Consider the following 18722-nt stretch of genomic DNA (forward strand, 5'->3'; position numbering starts at 1 on the left):
CATATAGTTGGCTCATGTAATTTTTTTTAATCCATCCTACCAATATCATTCTTTTGTTGGAAAGTTTAATCAATGTATATTTAAATTACTTACTGATAAGGAAGGGCTTAATTTGTCATTTCGCTATTTGTTTTCTATATGCCTTCTAACTTTTTGTCCCTCATTTCCTGCATTACTGTCTCTTATGTTCAGCTGATTTTTTCTAGTGAAACATTTTAATTCCCTTCTAATTTCCTTTGTATATATTTGATAACTATATTTTTGGTTACCATGGGATTACATTTATCATCCTAACATTATAGCACTCTAATTTGAATTTATACCAGCTTAATTTCAATAACACACAAAAACTCTGCTCATTTACAGCTCTGTCCCTACTCTTTTCACTTATTGATGTCACAAAATTACATCTTTGCACATTGTGTGTCCAAAATCATAAAGTAATAATTTTTAATGCATTAGTCTCTTAAATTATTTAGAAAACAAAACAAGGAGTTACAAACCAAAGTTACAATAATACTAGCTTTTAGACCAATAACTTTGCGAGGTATTAGTCTCATATCATGTAGAAAACAAAAATGGAGGCCATAAACCATTGTTACAACAACACTAGCTTTTATAATCCCCCATGTATTTTCCTTTACTGAAATTTTTATTTCTTCATATGACTTTCTAGTTACTCTCTGGTATCCTTTTTTACAACCTGCAGGAATCCCTTTAGAACTTGTTTCAGAAGTAAGCCTAGCGATAACAACTTCCTCAGCTTTGTTTATCTTGGGAATGTCTTAATTTCTCCTTCATTTTTGAAGGATATTTTTACCAGATATAGATTCTTGCTTGGAAGTTTTTTCTTGCAGCGCTTAACTATATCACCCACTGTCTTCTGGCTTTCAGTGTTTCTGGTAAGAAACTACTGAGGATCCTTTGTATGTGACGAATCACTTCTCTCTTGTTGCTTTCAAGATTCTCTCTTTGTCTTTGTCTTTCCACAATTTGATTATAACATGTCTTGGTTTGAGCCTCTTTGAGGTCATCCTGCATGGAGTTCATTGAACTTTTTGGATGTTTATATTCAGGTTTTTCACCATATTTTTGAATTAAATTATGTGAAATGGTACTGCCTTTTCAATATATTTCATAATTCATATGACCAAAGACATTTCCATTTGTCTCTTAAAAATGTTCTCTTGATTTTTAAAATAGTCTTCTGTACTTCAGAGAAACCATGTTATTCAGTGGACTAAAAAGAGAACTAATCAATCTGAGACTATATAGTTTTCTAATGAACATATTTTGCCAATAAAGACATGTGTGAAATCTACCTTTACATTTACAACCATCATCCTTTGGGAGGAAAAAAAATAATCAGCTACACTTCCATGAAATGGAAGACTTAAAAAGACTCAGAAAAATACACAATTCAAATAAGCTCCCAAAATGAAATATGTTATTTTAATCTCTGGTAGACTAGAAACATCTATCCATAGATTTATTTAACCTTATTATTTCACATCACTGATTTCTGAAGGTAAATGTTTAATTGAAGTTTAATTTTTATTTAATCTGCCTAGACTTTCTATTCAATACCACAAACATTTAATAGTATTTTGGCAAATTTTAGTAATCTGTCTAGTATATCCCCAGCCCATTAGTTTATTTAATCTATAAAAAAAATCCTAAATGACTGTTCTCCTTTGTCTACTTTCATTTATTTTGATGCTATAAAATTATAGCATGTGTTATTGTCTGTAGATTGTATATGTCAACAAGAGAAATAAAATTGTAATTACATTTTCAAAATATTTCTGAAAAATAACATTCCCAGTGCTTCTCAGGGGTAAATATCTCATCATCATGTTTTATAATGCACTATTCATAATAATAGTGTAGAAGCAGTGTGATCATTCACTATACCTACTCTGTGAATGAGAAAAATTAAAACAATTTTTTTCTCACACACTATATGTTTTATAGTCCTTAGAACATAAAGCTGCTTGCTTTGCTCTGCAGTTCCCAGTAGCCTGTTGCACGTGTAGCAGACGTGGTGTTCTTACATGAACTGAGTTCAAGTAGACAAAAGTGACCCATTTTCTCTAAATATTACTGAATGATAGTCCATTGTCAGTCTTTTAAAACTGAGCTTTTCCCCATGTAGCAGTTGCCAGAAAAGATGTCATCTGAATCATACTATCGTAGAACAAAAACTGATTTCACATTAAGAACTCTAGATTCAACATTTCCAACTGAGAGAGAAAAAGAAAGGGAAAGAAAGAAGCCTAAAATTGAGCTTTTATAAGTGTGTCATCTCTAGATTGAAAACCTCTGTGGTATTCTTGAATAATTACTCATCACTGCAGATGCACGGATGATTAAAGCTTGATTCTTGACTTTAAGAAAAGCAGAGAGTATACTATCTTCTAATGCAGGAAGATAATAAGTACATGTAATATGATATGATAGATAACCTGCTCTAATAGAGTATTTTTGAGTATAACAGAGTATAGTAAGCATATTTGGGTGCCCAAAAGAAACAACAACCTGAACCTGCCAGAAGAGAAGAGAAAAAGAAAGGGTCAGGTTATGGAAAGTTTTATAGAGAAGCTGTCAATTCAGTTCATCTTTAAAGATGATTTCATAGCTTTATGAAATAAATTTTCCCCTTTCTGGATAAACACACTGTGTGTGCATATACACACACACACCCACACACATGCTCTCTCTCTCTGTCACACACACACACACACACACACCACACACACATACACATACACACAGAGTTAACTGTAATGGAGATGAAGTCTGTTAAAAGCCAGAATAGACAAACACCTTCAAGGACATTTTTTTTTTTTTTTGCGTACACGGGCCTCTCACTGCTGTGGCCTCTCCCGTTGTGGAGCACAGGCTCTGGACGCGCAGGCCCAGCGGCCATGGCCCACGCGCCCAGCTGCTCCACGGCACGTGGGATCCTCCCGGACTGGGGCACGAACCCGTGTCCCCTGCATTGGCAGGCGGACTCTCAACCATTGCGCCACCAGGGAAGCCCCAAGGGACATTTTGAATATTAAAATTTGGCCCATACTGTTCGGTTGGCCTCAAAAGCTAGTACTACCCGAAGGCAGGACGTTATTTTCACTTACATTTAAATTTAACTTAAATCCACATGTTAATTAAGTTGTAAGTGCTTAATAAATAGTGGATAAGTAATAATAATCAGGGCCTTAACATTTAAAAGTATATATGTACCTATTCTCCTCCAATTAATCACATGTGTGGAGAATCAGTTGGAGAAACAGCTATTTAAAATAAAATATGTTAAATAGCAAATAGCTAAAAGAGTCATTTGCTTTCATTTTTTCTCTTGATGAAACTTTGTTGGGTAGCAATGAGGTTAGTTTATTTAGGGAGATTATATGTATTCAAATGCTGAAGGTGCACAAATGAATCAATAAACAGATTTCCTGGACCAACAGAGGATACACTGGTGAATAATGTGGAAATGTTCCAGTTGCTACAAGGGTTTGGAGTGTGCAGAAATGAGAAGGTAGATTGTAATCAAGATCTGCTGCTGTTGTGGGATGACTTCAGGTACTGGGTTAAGAATTAGCTTAGCAGGATATTATATAAAAACTGGAAAGTACTCTGAGAATAGCATAGGTTATAGGTATGTAAAATAACTTTTCGCTCATGAAGTGAAAAGTCAAAGTAAAACTGCACAGTGATACCACAGAGAAAGTCACCAAATGCACGTGATGTGCCTATTGCTGATGCTTATGAATTAAGTAGTTTGGAGGAGATTTTCGAAATGAAAAATTTGTGGATACAGATATCTTTTCCCCTTGAATTCTAAACACAATTTGTGACACGGTTTTTCATGACTATTAAGTAGTAATAGAAGACTATTTTAAAATCTATAACAATTACATTCTTTTTCTCATATAACCTGTAATTAATTTCAGAACAGTTAGGACCAGTTTACTAGTTTATAATTTCCAAATTATCATCTTTATAGTATTTAAAGACTAACTTTAGTAAATGCTAAATATATTTTAGTATGTAATACTAATTTAAACACCAATTTGGTGTGAATTAGAATTTATATTTAAATTTTCAAATCATAATTCCTATAGTATATAATATTTTACAGTAGCTTTATATCAAAACCATACCCTGATAAGGCCTACAAGATAGTTATAAGATAAATTTATTTGAGTAAATTAGCATATCTGTGTCTTGTGGAAGAAACTAAGTTATACAGAGGCAGATTATCTACATTTAGACAGATATTGAATGAGAAAAAGTATCCTATTTTGATTCCAGAAAATTGTTTATATAACTGACTTAATGTTCTCTATTAGTTCTTATTTGGACTATATTTACAATGTCTTTGCCAAAGTTATTTAGTTTGTTATTTGTCCTCATTTTAACTGAGACTTAAAAATCCGCCTTATAAAATATCACATATTTAATATATATGAGGACACAATCTGAAGCCTTGTCTGCCTATCTTTAGCTCCATGACTTTAAATACAAAGCAAATAAATAGATATGCACATGATATTAGGGGAAGAGAGAAGGAAAATATAAAACTTACTGGAGAAGAAAAGATTTGGAAAAGAATTTCTAGAGACCATAAACCTTGAGCTGGATCTTGGGTATTAGAAAAACTTGGGATGAGATCAAGTGTATTACAAGCAGGGACAATGCATGAATGAAAGCAGACATATTGAAAATAGAATATTATGATTGAGGAACTATAAATGATTGTTCTGGCTGAGTAGGAATTGAGATAGTTACGGCCTGATTATGGAGAGACCTGTGTACCAATGTAACCAGCTTGCTTCTATACTTAAAAATTGCTAAGAGAGTAGATCTTAAATGTCCTCACCACAAAAAATAAACAGAAAACCAATTTAAAAAAGCTTATGTGAGGTGATATATGTATTAACTAACCTTTCTGTGGTAATCATTTTGCAATATATATGTGTATCCAATCACCATGTTGTATATCTTAACCTTACACAATGTTACATGCCAATTATAGCTCAGTAAAACAGGAAAAAGTAAAAGAAAGAAACAAAAAACCCACAAAGCAACAAGCTTGGTCTTAATTTTAGTATTAATGGAGAACCACTTAATGGCTTTAAATAAGAGAGATATGTCCAGATTACCATTTGATGTAACTCACTCTATCCATTTTGTTGAAAAAATGTATATCAACTAGGAGTAGTTTCAAAAATGCCACAGAGTATGAAAGTTAATAAACACAAAAGAATATAAGGAGAAGAACAATTTATGACATACTTTTAGGAAATAAGTTTTGAGATACATTTTGAACTAATATATTGTCTTGAATTTCTGTTTCTGATCTTTCGTTGTTAGTGTATAGAAATGCAACCAATTTCTATGTATTAATTTTTCAACCTGCAACTTTACCAAATTCATTGATGAGCTCTAGTAGTTTTCTGGTAGCTTCTTTAGGATTTTCAATGTGTAGTATCATGTCATCCCCAAACAGTGACAGTTTAACTTCTTCTTTTCCCATTTAGATTCCTTTTATTTCTTTTTCTTCTCTGATTGCCATAGCTAGGACTTCCAAAACTATGTTGAATATAAGTGGCAAGAGTGGATGTCCTTGTCTTTTTCCTGATCTTAGTGGAAATGCTTTTTACCGTTGAGTATGTTAGCTGCAGGTTTGTTGTATATGGCCTTTATTATGTTGAGGTAAGTCCCTCTATGCCCACTTTCTGGAGAGTTTTTATCATAAATGGGTGTTGAATTTTGTCAAAAGTTTTTTCTGTAGCTATTGAGATGATCATGTGGTTTTTAGTCTTCAATTTGTTGATCTGGTGTATCACACTGATTGATTCTCAGATATTGAAAAATCCTTGCATCCCTGGGTTAAATCCCACTTGATCATGGTGTATGATCCTCTTAATGTACTGTTGGATTTGGATTGCTAGTACCTTGCTGAGGAATTTTGCAGTTTTATTCATCAGTGATATTGGCCTGTAATTTTCTTTTTGTGGTATCTTTGTCTAGCTTTGGTATCAGGGTGATGGTGGCCTCATGGAATGAGTTTGGGAGTTTTCCTTCCTCTGCAATTTTTTGGAACAGTTTCAGAAGGATAGGTGTTAGCTCTTCTCTAAAGGTTTAATAGAATTTGCCTGTGAAGCCATCTGGTCCTGGACTTTTGTTTCTTGGGAGTGTTCTAATCACAGTTTCAACTTCAGTACTTATGATTGGTCTGCTCATATTTTCTATTTCTTTCTGGTTCAGTCTTTGGAGATTATACCTTTCTAAGAATTTGTCCATTTCTTTGTGGTTGTCCGTTTTATTGGCATAGAGTTGTTGGTAGTAGTCTCTTATGATCCTTTGTATTTCTGTAATGTCATTGTAACTACTCCTTTTTCATTTCTAATTTTATTAATTTGAGTCCTCTCCGTTTTTTTCTTGATGAATCTGGTTAAAGGTTTATCAATTTTGTCTTTTCAAAGAATCAGCTTTTAGTTTCATTGATCTTTGCTATTGTTTTCTTTGTCTATATTTCATTTATTTCTGCTCTGATCTTTATTTCTTTTCTTCTACTAACTTTAGGTTTTGTTTGTTCTTCTTTCTGTAGTTGACTTATTATATATATATATATATATATATATATATGTACATAGAGTCTAAGAAAAAGTTGATTTTAGCTTTACTAATTACAGACAGTATAATTGTGGACAAGTTACCTATCCTATATATCTGAGATTCTCAATGTCAATAATATTACCATTTTTAACTGGGTAATACTTTATTGTACATATGTTGGGGGTGTTGGAGGAGGTGTACCTTGTGTATTGTAGAATGCTTAGCAGGACCTCTGGCTTCTACTCTCTATGTGCCAGTAGTAACCTCCCAGTCATGGCAATCAAAAATGTCCCAAATATTGTAAAATATTTCCTGTGGGAGAAAAACACCCTGTTGGTAAGCCACTGATGTATACCCTCTCAAAATTCAATGTCTTCAGTAATACTGTGAAGATTTGGAGCACATTAAATGAAAATATGTAGTTCCCAATTGTCAATAAACGTTAGCTTATCACGTTGTTTTCATTTTATCATAATACATGTTAATATATAGATGTGTTTTTTCTTTGTGAAATATATATTAATTATAGAGGTATATATTTCACAAAGGATTACTTTATTATATATAAATTATGCATATATGATTTTTCTACCTGTTTGAAAAATAAATTACGAATAAAGAAAGTTGTGATTATGTTAGATTTTTGTGGGAAATGGAAGAATGAGAAGACGATTTACGCAAGTGGGTGGGTACAACTCTGTGTTTTGAGATGATGGAGATGGCAAAGCCCCAAGAGGAAACAATAATTATTCTTGTGAAACTGGAAAACTCTGAGTAATTCTATTAAATAAAGATATGCTAACTAGATGATGGAAACAGTAGTAAATATAGGTGTGTATTGAATAAATAATTAGGGAAATAAGAATATAGATGTTGGAGCTGGAAAAAAGATGCCAAGAAGAAAGAGGTTGTTACAGTTCTCTACTTAATATAAACAATACTCCACATTGTTTTTTGTTTGTTTGTTTTTGCATCTTATCTAGACTGCAGGTGATTATGACTTACCGTCAAAGAAATGGAGCCTCAAAACTAAAAGAAACTCTGTTTTTACCTGTTATCACTGGGAAATAAGAATTTCAGTGTCTTATTTACTTTGGGCTGCTATAACAAAATACCATAATAGACTGAGTACCTTAGGGGGAAAAATATTTTTGCCAGTTCTAAAGGCTGGGATCAGGGTACTAGTGTCATAGGGTTCTGATGAAGATATTGAAAGGGATGAGGATGTCACAAAATTAGAAAACTGTGTGCAAAACTACATGAACAATATTAATCTTGCATGTTTTGAGTAAAAAAGAAAAAAAAAAACAAGAATAAATTACAGCAATTATAAAATTAATCTATATTAGAAGTCATACTAGTTTTACTTTTGGGGAGGTTAGTAACTACAAGGTAGCAAGAAGGGTGGCTTCTGGGATGCTGGAACATTCTGTTTCTGAAATAATCTGACTATATGCAGTTTGAGAAATTATACTTAGAATAATGTATACTTTTTGCTATATATTTTATGTACAAAGGTGAATTTTAATATAAAGTAAAATAAAAAAGATCTTTAAGAGAGTTCATATTATAAAATGAAGAACATATACAGAAATTTGGCCATATAAAATCACTTGAAAAATTCAATACATTTTATGTTGATCAGTTATTATTTAAACGTAGGGAGTATGAGAAAATATGTGTGGAGATTACACTAGAAAAAAAATGCAGGAACCAGTTCTTAAGGAATCTGTTGTGTTTAATAAAGTTGTTTAAAAATTTATAATCAATTATACTTGTTCATGGAAAACTATCTGGAAAGCATAAAACAGACAGGAAAAAAGTTTTTTTAATCCTCCTAGCCTAAAATCATTGTGAATATTTTGATATCATTTGTGGTATTCTTACTTTTATATTATGATTTAATATGTAAATAAATTTCTTTTGTCTTCTTTGGTAGGTTTATTTTTTTATTATTTTAGTTTTGTAAAATACCTACAGGATAATTGTTTACCTATTTTTACATTCTATTTTATTTAATCTTTCATATGAGGATTTAATTATGCCAATTAAAATTCCTAGAATATGTATTTTAAAGGCTACAAATAACTCCATTATTTAGCTCTAACATAAATTGATTTGTTGGATCCTTTATCCATTCAGTCCACACCTGATGTCTGCCTGAACATTATCATGCATACATATATACATTATCATGCCTGTCTCAATTGTTTCTAGATAAAATTCTTGATACTAAAATAGTGTTTGATGCACAGTGCTAAATTTGAATATACAGTTGACCCTTGAACAACATGGGTTTGGGCTGCATGGTGTCCACTTATACAGGGATATTTTCAATAGTAAATACTAGAGTACTACACAGTCTGTACTTGGTTGAATCCAGGGATATGAAAGAACTGCAGATAAGGAGAGCTGACCATAAGTTATACGCAGAGTAACCTCTACCTTTTTCAAAGGTCAACTGTGTATCCTAATTTTAGGGTGTAATAAGTCTGATTGATTTTGGTGGGAAAATTATTGGAGATTTCTTTGGATCTAAAATCAGAATTTAAAATTTAATGAAGGTTGATGAATTTATTCTACCTCTGAACCTGCTGTAGCACTTTCTGTACTCAGTGTGTCCAGCTTTTTATGTAGCAGTCTCATATGGCTAATAAGATCAGGACAATTTATCTTTATGGTTACACTGTTCAGACTGGTCAGTACATATAAAATTTTTTGTGTGGGGGACTCATCAGAATTGTATGGAGTGGTATCTTCCTTAAGACCAGTTTGTGTATCTGGAAAAATCAGGTTTTGTGTCCTTTCAGTCTTTTCAGAAAGATGCATTTGTGCAGGCTCATAGGCTTTGATAAAATCCTACATATTCTAACTAGGAATGTTGTTCTGGGGCATTTTTGGCAAATGTATGTATGTGAATGGGCATGGGAAGCTCTTACTAACCCTTTGAAGGAGGGGTCATTGATACTGAAGTGTTTTTTGGTCTGCTTACTCAAGGCAATAAAGGGGCTTCTTAAATAATACTTGAAATCTAGGCCCATCTTGCCCTCACTCCAATCCTTCCCTGTAAACTAGAATGTCCCATAGATGGTGGTGAGGATCCCATAAATTTTCTTCTCTTTATAACAAAAGCAAAACCCAAAGCATTCATGACAACTAAATGTTTCTCCCCTTGGATATTACTGGATTCTTCTAAATGCATTCCTATGTCATCTCTTTAACCATAACAATTTGTCCAGATGAGATGGAATAATACATTTTAAAAAGCATATCAGATTACATTATAATATTTATTTGCCCTGAATAAAATTTTTCTTTCAGTTAGAATAAAATATAAATTCTCTACTATCCTCTTGGAAATTATCTTGATGCAATTTCATATGTGTCTCCTCCAACTCCTCGTTTTCTTGTATTCTATGACAAAATTGAATATTCTAAAATAATATATCAAAGCAACATAGATCTAGACTGGTCTAAGAGCCATGCATGACATGTCCTTTCAATACCTCTCCAAATCCAAGATAAATGACTCTTTCTCTTACTCAGTATGTTCCAACTACACTGGGTGACTTGCTGGTCCTCAAGCACACCAAGGTTTTCCTGTCCCAGTGCCTTATATAAATCAGTTTTATTTGTCTAAAACATTCTTCCAGTAATCATTCACCTGGCTAAATACCCTAAAAGTGTCAGTTGAAAGGTCACCCAATTAGAGAGAAAATTCACAATCTCACCATCTGACTCATCCTGCCCCTCATATTACTCAGTCAAATAATATGAAAATACATCTTCTATATTCTCAAGAAAACAAATCTGTTATGATTATATTCATTTTAAAAAATATTTCTGAGCATATTTTTCTTACATGTTTTAAGCACCATTATAGAACTACAGCTAAAAGCCAAAATCCCATTTTAGCAGGGAACTTCTGCCTCCAAAAATGCTTTTGTACATTTCCATGATCAAACCTCCTCTGAGGGAAAGCTAATTATAGGCTTCAATATGCACCTGGGTGAAAATTAACTTTTAAGCAGCCTTTAAAATGGTTTTTAATTATTATCATTATGCAAAAGCTGCATAAATGCCTTTAATTGTACTTATAAATTAACATTTGCTGTAATCACCTCTAATATTCAGGAGCAACTACAACAGTTTTCTTTTTTATTAAAATAAAAATATAAGTAACCCTCATTATTGATTCACAGGTCATTTTATTTTATGAGCACAAATGTTATAAATGAAGTACAGCAACTGCTAAAATTTAACATGCATTGAATGATAGTTACTCAAAATTGAGCTTAAAATATCTTGAAAATATGTTTAATTACTGGAAGATGATTAAAGGTCAATATACAAGATATTCAGCTATAATGTTGAATTTTATGATTTGATTACCCCTCAGTATTAGGCATAATATCTTTTCATAGAGAAATAAGATTGAACATGCACATTTAAAAAATAAGAATATACTTCATTTATTTAAAAAATTAATGCTACCATATTTGTATTGTCTCTTTTAAGAAATGATACTGCTTAAAATTTCTGTGTCTGTGTCTGCGTATGAGTTAGAGAATAATTTTCCACAAAACTCTTGTAAAAGACAAAATGTGTTGAGTCTATTTTTATTTAAACTTAGCCAGAAATTTAAAAAAAAACACACATGCAAAAAAACCCAAAAACACCTTTAAAGTAGTAGCTTTAGGGAGAAATGATGAAGGGGTGGGGAAGTGAGGCAAGAGGCTGTGATAATAAGGGGTGGTATAGCAGCTGATTCAACTTTTGTACTTCTGTTTTTCTTTTGATTTCTCTCCCTCTCTAGCACTTTTTATAAGAAATGTATAAAAGATGAAGATGTGGTATTTTAAAAGCACTGTTTTCAGTTTTCATTTTTGGATAGAAAAAAAAATCATTCTAGACAATTATTTAAAAATTAACTATCAATGCCTAAATTAATTTAACTATGATGCTTCTTTGTAATACTATATGTAATCACAAATCTAATATCTGTCAGAAACTTCTAATGTTAATTTATTAAATCTTGAATACTTATTTTCAAAAAATTTAAATACATTATTAGCTACCATCCTAATATTTAAATTAATATTTAATTTAAATTGAAGATGCAAAACTGTAGCTTGCCAGGCATCCCAATTGTTACATTAAATGATTTGGAGGCAGAAGCTAATATCTGTGTCCTGTGATTTTATTTTTCCACTCCTGCTTAAGATTATTTCCAGCATTTGTTTGGAATGGGACCTTTATTAGTAAAGATATAGTAAGTTCTACTTGGTTGAGGGGCAGATTTATGTGAAAAACTCACTCCCTGCTTGGTCCAGTCTACTTTGAGTAGTTTACTCCTGAAGACCCCTTAAACTGATTCATGTATAAATATGTAGAAGAGAGTTACTAAACGCAAAGTAAATGAATGGATAACTCAATCTATGAAGATATCATTGGACATTAATTCATGTATCTATGCATTTTCCAGAAGAAATATTCATAGTATATTTTTATATACCAACCAGTAATGGTATATTTTCAGTTTTTTAACTTTTGAGTGTTTTGTTTCTTTTGATTATTAATGGTATGTTCTGCAAAAGTGATAGAAATGGAGAGCAAATGCATTCTAATATATTGTCATGGAGAAATGGCCTGAGAGAAGACTGATCATGTGAACCAGGACATTTAATACAACCAGGGCAGATAATTTTTAACAGGCATATACAGGTTGAAGTAATATCCATTCCTTTATATCCCATGTAGCCCAAGGAATAAAAGAACAAAGACTAACTTTAATATTGTCTTCATACATGTTTTAATTAATTTCAATTAATGCTACTAACAATTCATTTTATCTTTAAGAATTATGTTGTCTTTTAACTAAGTAAACTATCTAAAAAACAAGGGCTGCATTATTTATTCCCTTTTCTACTCTCATCTACTGTTTGTCTACAGTTGACATTTAGTTCCTTTAACAAATCTATCAATAAATAGAGTATGAAAATTTGAATGTTAAATGGCAGTATTTTAGTACTGTTTCCCAGTTGATATGGCCGATCATAGCATTTAACTTGTTCCTTTCCCATACTACAAGACTTCTTTTGACCAATCCCATATTACTTTGATGATGATATCATGCATATACATACCTCATTTAAATTAGAAATAAGACCTATTTGTCTTTCTCTATTGAAAGCAGGGAATTTATGAGTTGCTAATATCATCATAACCTTTACATTGACATAAAAATCACAATTGTTGAAAATACACACAAAAGAACTTTAGAATTTGATAATGTAATTGCATCTTATTTATAAGATGAGAGTAGTCACATTTTTCGGGAATATAGTATAGTGAAACATATTTGGGATAGCCTATTACATCGACAAATAATTATGATTCCATGCTATTTTGCTGAATGAATATTAGTGAATTAAACTTTGTTGTTGTCTTCCCGTGAGATATATTAATACTGTGCATTTGGGAATGATAAAGCTTTTAAATGGGTGCTTCTTTTATATCTTGAAAGTTGGTCACGTATATTAACAGTAAACACCCACAGAATGCATATAGACCTACCTTTACCAAGGATATTTTGTCATATATGTATATATCTAAACGCTTTAATGAGGATATATTGATATATGTATATCCATCTATCATCTATCTATCCATCTGTTTATCTAGATACATTTATATATAATAATTGGAAAGGCTCTAGAAATTAACCAATGTAAAGAATCCCAATTTAAATATGAATAAACTAAGATTTTAAAAAATATTTACCTAATATGTATTTAATTTTTGTAATATCATCCCTCTCCTTGTCAAAATATATATGCATATTTACATACACACTCATACACATACCACACTGGCTTTGAGAATACATAAGAATTTAAAAATATGAAAATAAAGCAAAAAATCTTTCCACTCTAAATCTCAAAGTTCCAATGCACTCTCTCTTCATCATCACATATAATCCATTTGAAATATATATATATTTCTATATATATGCATATATAAATATTATGTATGTATAAATATATATTTCAATATAGTATATTCAAATGATTTAATAAGTAATGTCTAGAAAATATTTTGATATAATTTCAGAATGATATACAATGTATATGTTATGAATAAGATGCATGGCTAATTAAAAATATTTAACTTTTAATATAGGAAATTGAACTACTGACATAAGACATTTGATATTTCTCAATAACATATTGAACAATAAAGAAAAAAATTAAATTATCAAAATAATATGTAAAATTCAAGTGATTTAAATATTACAACTTTTTTAAATATTTACTTTTTAAAATTCAGATATTCTAAATGGTCTTAAGCAAATAGTTATGAAATATTTAATGCAGTAAGAACATCTCATTCAAGGATCAGTCCCTTGCAAACATACTGGATGCTATTTACCATTAGTTATATCGATAATTTCTACTTTTCATTTACCTCAAGTTTATTACTCTAAATTCAGCTAGATTCTACCATTTTGTATTTTTACTCAAGCAAAAATACTGTTGTTTGTGAATTTCTGGAGCATAATAGGCAACTATCCTTTATCAAGTTTGATTTAGTGAGTTTATATACTGCTTTCTGTATATGAGATAAGATCACTTATTTTTTCTTACAGTACAAATGGAATCATTGCTGATTTCCTATGCATATAAGAACTGAATTTCTTCAGATAAATCTTATGTTTCTTTTGTGCCCACAAAGACATCTGGATACTCATCAGAAGTGTAAAAATCCCAACTAGAAGAAAAAAGAAATAATTGTTCTTTATTTCTTATTTTTATTATGGATATAGCAAGCTATATTAGAAAAAAAATCATATATACTTCTTAAAATATTTCTCATGTTGCATAGTTCTCTATCAATTTTCTTTACTCATGTATATTGCCTAGCATCATATACATTCAATCAATATTTATTGCATAGCTGAATAAACATAAAAAGTATATAGAGATCAAAATAAATCTATGTTTTTTACATCCCACTGCCACAAAATACTCCCAAATAAGGAATTAAAAAATCTCCTTGAATTTTTCAATAATAGTTTTTCATATGTGTATAAAATACTTCTACACACACATACACACATACGACAAGCAGCATTAATTTTAATCCACATTTTTGTACAGTGGAACAAAGAATTGATGAAAAGGATATGACACATATCCCTTTAATACATGCAGTTCATTACAATTTAACTTCCTTGTGTGTTAAAATGACCAGCGTTCAAGATTACACATTCATGCTCCCAGCTTTCCCTTCACAGATGCATATGAACACTTGAAGACACAGTACATGCAAGTCTGTGCACATGCACAAGAGAGGGTTTAAAATGAAGTGTATTATTATTACCACTCCTTTTTAACAAAAGCTTGTTGCTTAATAAATATATTTGGACTACATTTTCTAGCTTGGATTAAGCCACAATTATATAGAGATGCATAGTAAATAATGTTCCAATATATTTTAATACTGCTAAAAAAATCCAAACTAAAAATAAAGGCAAAAAAATCCCTTTACAAACATGCCTAATTTTAGTACCATACAATCTGTTCTCAGAAATCACTTCTCCTAAAGGTGTATCTACTTCAATTAAATGTCAGTAAACACAGATCTCACCTGGCAATGTTTGTGTCATGACTGTGAAACTAATCCATGATCCAATCTGTTAGATTAAAACATAAATTAACAAATATTGATAGTCAGTCTAGAAATTTGTTCACTTGTGAAATTAAATAGGTAATTTAAAAACTAAACAGTAGGAAAATTCTAAGTAGAAATAACTTTCCTAAAGACAATAATTTTGTTGTTAAATATAATAAAGTTATTAAATCCCATAAAACAGTATCATATTCATAAGAAAATGAGACATTATTCCAAAATTTTTGATAAAAAATAAAATCCTGAAGCTTCTCAAGACATTTTATATGATGATTATAAAATTTTCTTTAAATCTAGATAAATATATGCACATATATTCTATATTCTGCAGGGAAAATTGTGGTTGAACTATTCCAGTTTCCTATGCCTATAACTTAAATTGAAATCTATATAATCATCTATATCTCTGGCTATACCTATATCTACAGACAAAACATATACACATATTATCATATATATATATTAATCTAAAATACATGTAAGTACATAAACACATGTATTTAGTATATTATCAAATAAAGTTCAGTTACTTGCATACATAGCTAGCATACCTCATAGGTGTAGTTAGGACATGAAACCAGGAAAAACATCCACGTAAAGGGGTTATAATTTGGACTTGGAAAACAGGCATTATTTCCTTTTAAAAAGTAGAGTAAAATGTCAATGATGTTACATATTGCAAATTTGATCACATATTTATTGTATAATTCTAAATTCCCTAGAACAACTATATACCACATGAAATGTCATCATATATTTATAGAAACCTATTTCACAAATTACTCAGAAGAGACCCAGTTTCAAATGTTATAACCTTTTGACTGAAATAGAATCACTATCATTTTCTGACCATGTCTACAGCTATGTTGCTGTAAAATTACAGAATACCACCATAATAATCAATTGTTTAAGTTTTAAAATCAAACAATATATAGATGTTACTTTATCAAAGTAGAGCAGCAGTATTGCATACTGAGATTCATAAATGTGTTTTCACAATTACATGCCTCTTCCTATTCTCCTTTTAGTGTCAAAGAATATATTTTTGGTTGAGAATATTAAATACCTCAAACCTCTTTCTATTAAATTACTGAAAATCCAAAGGGAAGTTCATAATTATGTCATGTATATCAGAAAAGTATGAAAAGCGCTCATAAGAGGATTACAGTGAATATCAGTATAGTTAATATTCAGAAATACCATATAAATTATTTCTGCTCAGTAATCAGGATTGTTATTTACAACTCATTATACTTAGCATATTGTCACTTGATTTTTGTTAGCTACTTTTTGCTTTTCAAAAATTTTTGAGAAATATTTTGGATAACAAATTTATAATGATTTCAAGTTGAACTTTGAGCTATGACATTTTGTAAAAGTAAATATGAATTATAAAATTACTGTTTATTCTCCATAGCACGATTTAATCAGATAACACATCAACGAATCTCTTTTAGTTGTAATTCTAAAGTCATAATGAAATGTCAGTATGTTGTTTTCAAAATTGTAACTATTGTTGAACTATCACAGTGAAAAATATATTAGGCAATGTGCAGATTTCATGCATTGCTCATTTCAAGATAAGGATAAATATGTACGCCATTTAATAGTACAGATTCTCTTGGTAACATTTATGTAAACATCTTTGTGTAGCATCCATATATTCATCAAAAGAAAGATAATTGAGGAACCTACCACGTTACAGTAAGTGGCTTTCAGGTGCAGAATGTGCACACAAGGTAATTTGGGTTAAAGCCAGTTTATGACTGTTCAATTCCTGGAGGTAGTGGAATGATCAGGATCCACAAACACACATTTCTTCCAGATGTGGTTTGCAGATTAAATAACCAATGTGTCTTGTGACACAGAAAAAACGTTTTCTTTCCCAGTTTTTGGACTTAAACTAGTTAAACTCATTGATGGAAGGGGACCCCAGGGAGAAAGACTGCAACATGGAAATAACTGTATACATATAAGGATTCTCACAATCATTCATTAAAATAACTTCACTAAACTATCTATGGTCATCTGTCTGGGGAACTGTATACTAGTGAGAGTAGACTATCCCTACATTTTAAGGACTGCTAAACACAGTTAGTCCACTGCTTCATAGGGGTTATTTCCCCAGACACTGAATGAATAATTGGAATATACGTACTTTGTAGTTTGCATAATCCCATTGTGCATTGATTTACTGGCCTTTGGGGCAAGAGCTAGTGGGGAAATCCAAGTGGAAGCCTCTGAAATTGCACTCATTCTTTTGTAAATATAAACAGTCTGCATCCCAATGAGAGATTAATGCTACATTTAAGATCTAAAGTATGTTTGTATGATATTCTCCATTATATCTCCATTTAATTCACTTCTTTAGGTCCTGCAGAAGCCAGATGTGTTTAGGAGGGTGACAGTGGAGTACTGCAAACTTGATCACACATTATCCACCATTGCAATTTATTACCAGATATGATATCTTTACTAAAGCAGATTAACCCAAACTTGGGTCTATGGATATAGCCACTGAATTGACAAATGTATTTTCCATCTCTAGTAGAAAGGGAAGCCAGAATTGTTAACTTTTCTTTAAAATGGGCAATAGCATAGAGTTTCAGTTGTTTTTTTAGTTTTTGTTCTTTTTTTCTTTAACTGTTTAATACTCACACCCTTTGCTAAAAAATAGCTCAAGAAGACCCAGGTTGGTTGGGCATCTCACTGAAAATCACTAGATCAATAACATTATGCTATTCATACTGAATGAGTAAGAAGTGGCTAGTATGCTGGTGGCCTTACTAAGACATGTGTGGTCCACAGAAGAGAGGTTGCTAATAAACACTACAAAGATTTAGGGGCCAAATGATTGTGGGGCAACCTTTCCAAAATAGAGAAAATGTGTGGCAACTTGAAACCCATATCATTAAGAAGGAAGCAAAATGCCTTGTAGGCCTCTTCTAGTTTAGCAGGTGTATTATACACCAGGGAAACCTCCTCTGAACTGCACACCATGGAGTACAAAAAGCTGTGAAAGTTTAGTAGGGCACAAGGCAGAAAATTGCAGCAGGTTCAAGTTTTACTGCAAGCACTCCTGCACTTGGACTTATAATCAGGTAGACTCTACATATTAAATTTATCAGTGGTGGAAAAACTTAATATGTAGAACTTATCGTTAGCCCCAGTGGAATAATCACAATCCTGAACCTTGGTATTCTGGAGCAGGCCATGGCTTTGTAGCACAGAATTATATCTCTTTGACAAGATAGTCCTGGAATGCTATTGAATCCTGGTATAATTAAGACTCTACTCTAGGGACACCAAGTGACCATGTGGTCCTAACTGAGCACTATAAGCTGAGTTCTGTTAGATGTACCAAGTCATAAGGTTAGGTAAGACTAGTAATAATTCATTTTAAG

At 31.4% G+C, this 18722-nt stretch overlaps 1 protein-coding gene across 1 annotated transcript in view; it reads right to left on the reverse strand.

The window, feature by feature from the left end:
- Positions 1–13781: 13781 nt before the first annotated feature.
- The window catches only part of TECRL (trans-2,3-enoyl-CoA reductase like), a 91955-nt gene continuing 87014 nt past the window's right edge, over positions 13782–18722 (reverse strand). Inside the window, exons 10-12 of the mRNA XM_032633028.1 lie at positions 15870–15955; positions 15277–15322; positions 13782–14397 (exon numbers count right to left, since the gene is read on the reverse strand). Coding sequence (XP_032488919.1) covers positions 14270–14397; positions 15277–15322; positions 15870–15955 — 260 coding nt within the window. The 3' untranslated portion in view covers positions 13782–14269. The remainder of the gene's footprint in view (positions 14398–15276; positions 15323–15869; positions 15956–18722) is intronic.

The sequence above is a fragment of the Phocoena sinus genome, chromosome 5, assembly GCF_008692025.1.
Source record: "Phocoena sinus isolate mPhoSin1 chromosome 5, mPhoSin1.pri, whole genome shotgun sequence".
NCBI lineage: Eukaryota > Metazoa > Chordata > Mammalia > Artiodactyla > Phocoenidae > Phocoena > Phocoena sinus.